Consider the following 11,012-nt stretch of genomic DNA (forward strand, 5'->3'; position numbering starts at 1 on the left):
AAGCCAAAATGTTCATTTCACATCAGACTCATGAAGGCTTAAAGTTTCTGTTAGCAGAGGGCATGTTTTACGTACTTACTAATAGATTTTGTCAAGACCCAATAAAGGAATATTTCAGTGCTCAAAGAAAAATAGGGCGCCATTCAGATAACCCTGATGCTAAACAGTTAGGATATAATGCTAATGCAATACGTATTTAAAGAAGTGTTTTGCTTAATACTGGAAATTCTAGAGGCTTTTATGTAAAAAAAAAGTCTTGGAAAAATGTCTCTGAAGATCTTATACCAAAAAGAAAGAGTAAAAAAATATGACTTACAAACTACTTATATTACAACAACATTTATATTTAAAACTTTATTATTTTTCTTTTAGCTTATATGATTGTTTCATATTTGTATGTAATCCTTTTTTGCATTGTTCTCTTGTTTTTTTTTATTGCTTTGTGCTTATTAACAATGTCTTTGGCAAACGAATGACTTCGAACTTTAAATTATAAACCAAGCATTAAACACAAAGAATTTTTTTGTATATCTTTTTCAATTTTTAACTCACAGCTTTCAAGAATAACCCTTTAATACTCATTTATATCTTGATTATACAATGTTTTTTTTTGTCAATGAATCTATGTCTATGCTTTTCGTTAATTCTGACCGTTCTGTATATTTACAAAATGCTTTTATTGCTATAATTAACATTTACTCAAACTCAATTGATATACCAGTGAGTCCTCCACGATATACCAGTGAATATGATATACCAGTGAGTCCTCCATGGTTAAGAGCATTGATAAGCTTTTGGTCAGCAATATTTTTTGTTTTACACTGGCAGCTTTTTAATATTGTCATTGTTTGTTGTATATCAGTGTTATTGCTTGATCGAAAAAATAGGATTTTTTTTTAATTTGTGGATAACGTAGCCTCCAAGATATTGTAATCCATACTTTTCTTTTTCACATATTGTTTGATTATTTGATGTCTTTTTATAACTGACAATGGCTTCAGCATAATTTTCAAGTTCAGTATCTTTTTCAAAATTTTCCAATAGCATTATAAGGTCACTATTACAAAAATAACCATCGTCTTCTTTCTCTGAAGCTATAGTAATTTTTTGTCACGTGATCACAACTTTCACCTTTGATTAATTTTTTTACGCAAAACACCGAGTTTCCAAACCAGTTAAGTCTATAACCTATGCCGTAACGCCAGTTATATTGGAGAAACCTCCAGACATTTAAAAACTAGAGTTAATTAGCACCTTGGAATTGATAAAAAATTGCATATATATAAAAATCTAACTGCATCCGTTAATTGTAAAAACATGTCTAATTGTAACTCATTTGAGATTTTGAATACCGTTTCAACTTAACATAAATTAAAAGTAAAAGAAGCGCTCTATTAACTTATCTATTTAATTACCATTAACTTATCTATTTAATTAAAATGACAGTTCATTTTATTTTGATTATAGTTATTTACTGAGTCATTTTTATTGGTTTTATTTCGGCCGTTAATACTTCTCTCTAAAGACTTCTATTTTTAATATTTATTCCAGATTTTTATTAAAAATAAATCTTTTAAAAATGTAATAATTGTACTTCGAAACATGTCAAGTGGGCTGTCCATTATTAACATTGACAAAATAGGGGAGGGGGAGGGATCTGAAATTTTTTGACAATTGTTGACAAGGGGAGAGGGTCAAGGCAAGTTGATGTCAACAATGTTTCTTATTTAAATAAATTTACTTAAATAAAGGTTTTACTTTTGAGGATGATATCCCACGGGGGTTTCTTGGAATAAGCATTAAAACATTCGAAACGTCATATACCAGAGTATTGAATCCTTATAAGGGTCAATACTATATCCATTTCCTGACGAGAATCTGGTATAATACTACATAATTTTCTATTTTATTTAACGCTAATATATTTTTATACTCTTTCTTTAAGTAAATATTCGCACACTCCCCTATTATAATTAATGTCTGTTTTTGATGTTTTTTGTGGTACATCTACTATATTGTAGTGCTTTATGTTTAATAAATTAAGCTATTTTGTTATATTGTGTTGATTGGTTTATCACATTGTGATTACCATAACGATGGCAATTATTAACAGTTGTTTTGGTTTTTGTAAAAAAAAAATTTTAAGCAGTAAAGAAATATATACAATTAAAGTAATTTAGATATAAAGTAATCGTAAATTTTGTACTTATCTTATGGGTTCTTATAGTTTTAATTGGGTGTTTAATATTTTTCGTCTGAGGCTGACGAGTTCGTGTTGCTTGGTGGTACACAGATTTATTCTGTTTATCGCTGTCTATGAATATAAACTAAATGTAAAACAAATATTTTTGCTATAAAGCTGCATATTTTTATAATACAAATTTACTAAAACGATCGATTAAACGGTTAAGCTGTAATTATATCTGACATTTAGATTTATTTTATTTATTTATAAAACGAATATTTCCGTTCGAAGGCATTACTTAAAAGAATTAGACATAAATATAAAACAAACATTTCCCAAATTATAATCAAAAATAAAAAAGCAATAAAACAATAATTTTAAAACAAATATTTCCATTTAAAGAGTATTAATTAAGATGAGGATAAGTTATATAATAGGCATTCCCTTAAGACCAATTGTCTCTGGTTGTGAATTAAATACGAGGATAAGTTTGCATAAATTTAAATTATATATAATAATAAAGGGTATATTAAAATATAACCTAAGTATAAAACGAAAAATTCTACAAAAATGGTTTACAGGTTTAGAAAACAAATTACTCCACTAAAACGGCATAGATCGTAAATTGAATAGCTCCATTTATACGGTATAAATTATAATTAATTATAAACTAAATATTAACAAATGTTTTCCCTGAAGGATATACATTATGATTTAATATAAACTGAGAGAGTTTTACTACCATATGAAAAAAAAAAAAATAATAATATAAACAAATTATAATTTCTTAACAAAGTATTGATTGAATATTTTCAATAAAGCAGTATAAACGAAATTTAGATATAAACTATATATAAATTGAATATCTGCACTAAAATGATATACATTTCATATAGCGATATAAATATAAGTGACTAGAATGTCCCCCTCTTCACTGAATGCTTCTATACTGGGTACCTGTCTAACTTTTTTGATCAACTAACACTAACTCCAATAAAATTATAGCTTCTTTCTCACTCACGTTTTTACAGCTGTATGTGTTCCTTAAAGTAACTGGGTTCTTTTGGGGTTCAGATACGAATTTAAAACTAAGATAAAGATAAAACTAAGATAAAGATAAAAAAAAATAAAACTAAGATAAAAAAATAAAACTAATAAGATATTTAGTAAAACTAGTAAAGATAATTATGTTCCTATTTAAAAGTTTCATACAATAATCTAATTATTGTGCTTTAAAAAGACCCGACACATACAGAACTAAATAAATACACACGAGATGTTTACTCGTAACACTATTATTTTTATAAAATTGTTGTTAGTTAGTCTGCTGGGCAAACAAAAAAGATTTATGCGAAAAATAAAGATTAATTAGTCAATTAGAAAAATAGTCTACTTGAAATAAAGATGTTGCAAGCTCTTTAAAAACTGAACATTTTGTAATTTATAACTTGGCTTCTTCGTCTCAAAAGATTGTCAGTCCCTGGTTTATGCAATTTCTTAAATACATTTTTGTTACACTAGACTCTATTAGAAATAATTGGCTTTCACTGTGAAATTAGAATAGGTCTAAAGTTAAAGTAAGAAGGATTGGTACATTGTGAGATCACAAGTAAAAAAGATTGGCACAAACGCAGTCGTGGCGCAATGGTTAGAGTTCTGGCTCAGAAACTAGAGGTCCGAGTTCGACGCCGGCTCTAGCCCATCAAGCGACATTGGTAAGGAAGGAGACGTAAACTAGTTCAATGCACTTCCGCGGTGCTCTGTGATAAGACCGTAAGGACTTCTGGGAGAATGTTAATGTCTGTTAGTGTCTAATCATTGGCTAGCTATTTTTGGCAAATGCCACTAGAGTTTCCACGGTTTTTAATGTTGGTATTGAGCAAAAAAAGTTCACTTGCTTGACAAATGGGAGGGAGAGGTAAAAATTGAAAAAAAACTGACGATGCTTTGCAAAAAATTGCGATGCTCATAGCCCGGGAACAAAAAAGTCTTAAAATTTTGGCCACACCTGCCCCAAACGTGAGAGCAACAATTTGATAAAATACTTAATGAACTATTCTTTGATAAATTTATATCAATCGATAAATATTAAATTTCATACAATAATTTAGGCGTTCAAAAGTTATGACTATATAAAGTTTGAACCCCCCTCAATTTGAGGGCTTTTTTGTTTCCAGGTTCCAATCATTGCAATTTTTTGCAAAGCATCCATATTTGACATCAGTAAATATATGAATGTTTGGAGTTTGTTCCATTTCTGGAGGTTAGCTATCTCAAACATCAAAAAATGTTTGAGATAGCTAACTTCCAGAAATAATATATCAGTGGATCCGCCACTGATATATTATTTTTGTTTAAAAAATAATTCATAGAAACATTTATTTTTGACTTTATTTAAAGGTATGATTTGTGTGTAACATGAGCATGCTCAATTTACCCAGTGTTTTTTATTGAAGTTACCAATTTTAAAGTCCTAGCATTGCAGTAGTTTTAATTTCTTTTATGAATAAAAACAAAACATAGTCAAATTTTTAATATTTTAACAAAAACTAAATATCTTTCTGTAATTTAGACTCAAAAAATTTGTAATTTGTTTAAAGGTTTGAGTTAATAAAATTGAAAAAAAAAAAAAAGCTAAAAAAAATTAAAATTATTTTTTTATTGCGTAAAACAGTTGTTCAATAAAAAGTGATTTAAAGTTTGGTCTTTTAATATTAATAAGTGTTCGTAACGAATCATTATATTCTACAAATTAGTTCTAATTGTCAGTTTGGTACTTTTTTACTTATTTAATGTTATTCTTTTGACCTAGTTTAAAGTGCTCATATTACCTAGTGGTCTGGGTAATGCAAGCACTTTTGCTACTTTTTTAAAACCTCTGTGTTTTTAAGAAAAAATTTTGGGTGCCCCAATATCTAATTAGATCATGAGTAGTGATCCCTAAAATTTGTTTATTAGCAATTTTGGATCGAGCATTATTCTTTTTGAAAATATTCCAATTTTCACATAAGGTGCTCATAATACACCTATCTACCCTATATATGTGTGTGTATATATATATATATATATATATATATATATATATATATATATATATATATATATATATATATATATATATATATATATGTATATATATATATGTATATATACAGATGTGTTTTTATTGATCGAAGAAATTTTTTTTATTTTTTTTATAATACAAATTTAAAAGTAAAAATACAAGTTGCTATTAATTATTAAATATGGCAGTAACCATTAGTGAAATTCGAATAATGTTCAAGGAAATGTTTGCGGAGTACAAAAAAGATATAGTATTACTAATAAAACAACAAGAAGAAAATATTCTTAAACTCATCAGTGCGAACGCAAAAATAACGAGCGATCGACAACAAAAAGCTGAAACAAACATCAATGACAGCATGGAAAAAATTAAACGATTGGAAAAGGATGTATTTGATATAAAGGAAAGTTTAAATTTTCACGAGGAACTTATCGAAAAAAAGGTAAAAAATAATATTGAGTCTATTGAAAAAAAAAGATTTTGTAAAACCGAAGCACATAAAAATGATGAGTATATTGACTTAAAAAAAAAACTTAGGGAAATAGAGGATCGGTCACGAAGAAATAACCTTAGGATTGATGGCATCAAAGAAAATGAAAATGAAACATGGTCTGAAAGTGAAATAAAAGTGATTAAACTTTTTGAGGAGACTCTAGGGGTGAAAAATGTGAGAATTGAACGAGCGCATCGTAGTGGACGCCGAGATGCAAAAACACCACGCACAATTATTATTAAGCTGTTAGACTACAAAGATAAGGTAGAAATTTTAAAAAATTCTTCTGAATTAAAGGGTGAAAATATCTACATAAACGAAGATTTTTGCTTCGAAACGAACCTAATAAGAAAAGATCTTAGAGAAAAAATGAAAATTGAGCGGCAGCTGGGAAAATTTGCATACATATCATATGATAAGCTGATTGTACGCGAGTGGGTGTCTAAGAAAACGAAAGAAATCCCGAAACCGTGTCAGTAAGAGTTTGGTTTATTACTTTTCTTTTAACTATTCCTAACTATTTTATTAACTATTTTTGCGTTTAATTATATATGTGTTACTTTAAAATGGAGGAAAACTTTATAATTGAATTTCTAGATGAAAATGTCGCACTCAGTGACGATGATGACTCTAATAACTTTAATCAAAAAATTGAAAGCCAATACTATACAGTTATTGAATCTTCTCAATATCTTCAAAAAAATAAAAATAGTTTTTCAATTTTAAACATTAATATTCGAAGTTTAAATAAAAATTTTGAAAATCTAAGGTTTTTGTTGGATGAATTAAAACACGATTTTAAAATTATTTGTCTAACGGAAACTTGGTGTAAGCGTGGTGAAACAAATGCCCAATTTGAACTAATTAATTACTCATCAGTTCATCAACCACGTGGTTTTGGTGTTGGTGGGGGTGTATGTATTTTTGTTCACAACTCAATTAGTTATAATTTACGTCACGATCTCTGTGTAAATGAAAAAGATTGTGAGTCGTTATGCATTGAAATAATAAATAAAACCACAAAAAAAAAAAATTATAAATGCCACATATAGACCTCCATCTTCTAGCTTAAAAAAATTTAAAATTCATCTTAAACCATTCTTAACAAATATTAATAAAACCCGAAGTCATGCCTATATATTAATAAAACCCGAAGTCATGCCTACTTAGTTGGGGATTTTAACATAGACCTAATAAACCATGCTTCAAATAATAATGTTAACAATTTTATTAATACTCTTCTTCAATATAATTTAATTCCGTCAATAAACAAGCCAACGAGAGTGACTAACAACTCTTCTACACTTCTTGATAATATAATAACTAATAATCATCTTAATAACAGTCTTTACACAGGCATAATCAAAACTGACTTATCAGATCATTTCCCAACATTTCTAGTTACTAACAATATATTATTTAACAGTATTCTTTCTCAATCCATTATATTTAGGCGACAGATCAATGAAAACTCGGTAAAAAAATTTCATAATCTTTTAAAAGACAACGTTGATTGGAATTTGGTATTGCAGTCACATGACGTAAACAACGCATATGATCTATTTTTAAATCAATTCTGCAAGCTATATGATAAAGCATTTCCTGAAAAAAAAATAACTGTAAAAACCAAAACTGTTTTAACTCCATGGATGTCTAACGGGTTACTAAAATCTTCAAAAAGAAAACAAAAGTTATATGATAAATACTTGAAAAAAAAAACTTATAAAAACGAAATGACATATAAAAATTATAAAAATATATTTGAAAAAATAAAAAGGAACTCAAAAAAGCTTTATTATGCAAAGCTATTAAGCCAAGCCACCGGAAACACTAAAAAAACATGGAGTGTAATTAAAGAAATATTAGGAAAAAATATTTATGCGAGAAACATTCTGCCAAAAAAAATAACAATTGATAAAAACACAATTTATGATAAATCAATTATTGCCGAAAAACTAAACAGCTTCTTTACTAATACTGGTCCGAATTTGGCATTAAAAATTCCTATGAATTCAACACCATTTGAATCTTATTTAAAAAGTTACGATAAAGTCATGGATGAACCTAATTTAAAACTAATTGAATTGCAAACCGCCTTTTTTTGCCTTAAAACTAACAAAAGTGCTGGATTTGATAAAATTAACGTTAATGTTGTAAAATCAGTATATAATATAATAGAACCCTCGTTATTTCACATATTTAATCTTTCACTTTAAACAGGTATCGTCCCTGAAAAGCTAAAAATTGCACGAATCACGCCGATATTTAAGTCCGGAGATGACTCAAATATTTCTAATTATAGGCCAATATCTATTTTACCTTGTTTTTCAAAATTACTTGAGAGAATAATGTACAATAGACTTTTTAATCACTTATCAGAAAACGACATGCTGTATTCAAAACAACTTGTTTCAAAAAAAAAAATTCAACGGAGCATGCAGTGATTGAACTAGTAAATCAAATATCAAGTGCATTCAGTAGTAACTACTTTACTTTAGGAGTTTTCATTGATCTATCAAAAGCTTTCGATACCGTTAATCATAATATACTAATAAAAAAACTTGAACACTATGGTGTAAAAAATAACAATTTACTTTGGTTCAAAAGTTATTTGGCCGATAGAAAACAATTTATAGTTTATGAACAAAAACAAACATTTCCGACTGCCGTAACTTGTGGGGTTCCCCAGGGCTCTATTTTAGGACCACTGTTGTTCCTAGTGTATATTAATGATTTAAATTTAGCAACAGACCCATTAAATTGTATTCTTTTTGCAGATGACTCCAATCTTTTTTACTCCCACAGTGATATTAATACACTATTTGAAACAACAAACGAACAATTATTGAAAGTTAATGAGTGGTTCAAAAGTAATAAACTTTCTCTAAATGTGGATAAAACCAAATTTATTTTGTTCCACAAAGTTAATAAATCAAAAAATATTCCCATCAAATTGCCTAATCTAATAATAAATAACACTAACATTAAAAGAGAAAACTCAGTAAATTTTCAAGGCGTAATTTAAGACGAACATTTACGTTGGAGTTTACATATAAAAAGTATTGAAAATAAAATATCAAAAAATTTAGCAATGATATATAGGGCTAAACCATTTTTAAGCAGTAGTTCTTTGAAAAGTTTATATTTCTCTTTTATTCATTGTTATTTAACTTACTGCAATATTGCATGGGCAAGTACAAACCATACAAAATTAAAAAAATTGTACTGTAAACAAAAACACGCGTGCAGAATAATTTTTGGAGCTAATAGAACACTACCTTGTGAGCCTCTTCTGCGTATACTTGGAGCATTAATTATATATAAAATCAACTTACACCAAGTTTTAATGTTCATGTATAAAACAAATTAAGGATTATCTCCTAAAATATTTCAATCCTATTTTGACAAAATAGTTCATAAATATCCAACAAAATTTTCAAGTAACAACTTTGTTGTCCCAAAATATAATTCAAAACTAACTTCATATTCAGTTCTTTATCGTGGACCCTACTTGTGGAAAATGTTTCCCAAAATTGTAAATACACATAAAACTAGTATAGAGCAGTTTAAAAATGAATCAAAACAATCATTCTTACTTATGGATTTTAATATATCCGATTTTAAATGTTTTTTTTAATTAAAACTCAAATACATAAAATAATTAATACAAAATGTCACTGAGTGTATCAACATTTTTTTTTTTTTTTCATTATGGTATTACCTCTATGACGTTTGCTAATTTATTTACGTTATTTCTATGAAGTTGACTAATTTATTTTTGTTATTTCTATGGTGTATATTAATTTATTTACTTTTTATTTTTAAATCTTACTTTAAATTTTTAATTCTTAAATAAATGATAATATCTTATTTATTTTTTCTTATTCTGAAAAAATGATCTTACTCTTTCCTTAAAGTTTTATTCTTTAAGTTTTTCTTTAAATGATAAGGAATTGTTATCTATTTTACTTTTTTACTTTTATTTATTTTTTATAAATAGTTTGTTAACTATAGATATTTAAATATTACGGTTTTTGTAAATACGTGGGAATAGGGCTCGGTGATAAGGCTAAATTAGTCTTCTTCTTGCCCTGCCAATATTTATTTTTATTTATGTGCTTCGAAACTGCATGTATTATTTAACGGCAAAAAAAAAAATATATATATATATATATATATATGTACGAATAATTTTAAATGTATTCTACAAAATAGAGAGCTCAATTTTCTTAAAAGAACAGAGCAATAATAAATTAGTATACGAATATATTATTGCTCTGTTCTTTTAAGAACATTGAACACTCTATTTTGTAGAATACATCTAAATTTTTCGTATATATATATATATATATATATATATATATATATATATATATATATATATATATATATATATATATACACACGTAATATACTACATCCTCGCTTTCCGAGCCCGTAAAACGGTCCCTTGAAATGGTCGGTTTGGTAAACCAAAAACCGACCATTTCTATACTATACTTAATGCTTGTCCCATACGGGTTTTATATGGGTTCCCATGTATCCAACACGAAACTTACATAGAACCCATGCGGGAAAAGAGTTTTTTTTTACTAAAATTCCAGAAATTGGAAGGTCGGATTAAGGGTCATGGGAATTGGATGCAAAAGTTATTTGAGGCCCCATTCCTAAAAGTATATACTTAAAAATGAGTGCATCAAAACATAAAATTACTTTTTTATTCATAAAGAGATTTTTCTTGCTTTCACATTGGCAAAGTCAATAACGACATCTTCAAAATTTTTTTAAATATAACTAATAATAAAAATAAATCAAAAACTTTGAAAAAAGTCTTTGAAACCTTATAACAAAAAACTTCTTCAAACTCCAATCATAAATAAAAATAAATAAATAATAAATCCAAATAAACAAATAAAGCTCCAGCATATATAAAATTATAGACAAAATAAGAACAGTTATAAGACAAAATAAATATAAAGAAGAAGAAGAGCAATAACGCTTTAAACTAACGTTACTCTTTAAGCTAGAACTACTTTTTAACCTAATGCTACATTTTAAGTTAATACTACTCTTAATCTTTCTTACTATAATGAAATGTCTTCCTAATTACTTTTATTTATGCTATTATTTATACTTTTTATATCCAGAAGTTAATTGCAATAATCGCACAAAAAATCATCAAAGCTGCTTTCCGAAATGTTGATCAAACAGTTCAAGTAATATAACTTATTGCATTTCAAACATTTAATCATTTTGCCTTCAGCAGGCAT

The 11,012-nt window shown here is 27.2% G+C and overlaps 1 protein-coding gene across 1 annotated transcript; it reads left to right on the plus strand.

Annotated features, from left to right (window-relative positions):
- The first annotated feature begins 6,308 nt into the window (after positions 1 to 6,308).
- LOC136083020 (uncharacterized) lies at positions 6,309 to 7,958 on the plus strand. The gene is made up of 2 exons (XM_065802432.1): positions 6,309 to 6,726; positions 6,913 to 7,958. Exons 1-2 carry the CDS (start codon positions 6,309 to 6,311, stop codon positions 7,956 to 7,958), a joined length of 1,464 nt encoding a protein of 487 aa, XP_065658504.1.
- The last annotated feature ends 3,054 nt before the right edge of the window (positions 7,959 to 11,012 follow it).

The sequence above is a fragment of the Hydra vulgaris genome, chromosome 08 (genome assembly GCF_038396675.1).
Source record: "Hydra vulgaris chromosome 08, alternate assembly HydraT2T_AEP".
NCBI classification, from domain to species: domain Eukaryota; kingdom Metazoa; phylum Cnidaria; class Hydrozoa; order Anthoathecata; family Hydridae; genus Hydra; species Hydra vulgaris.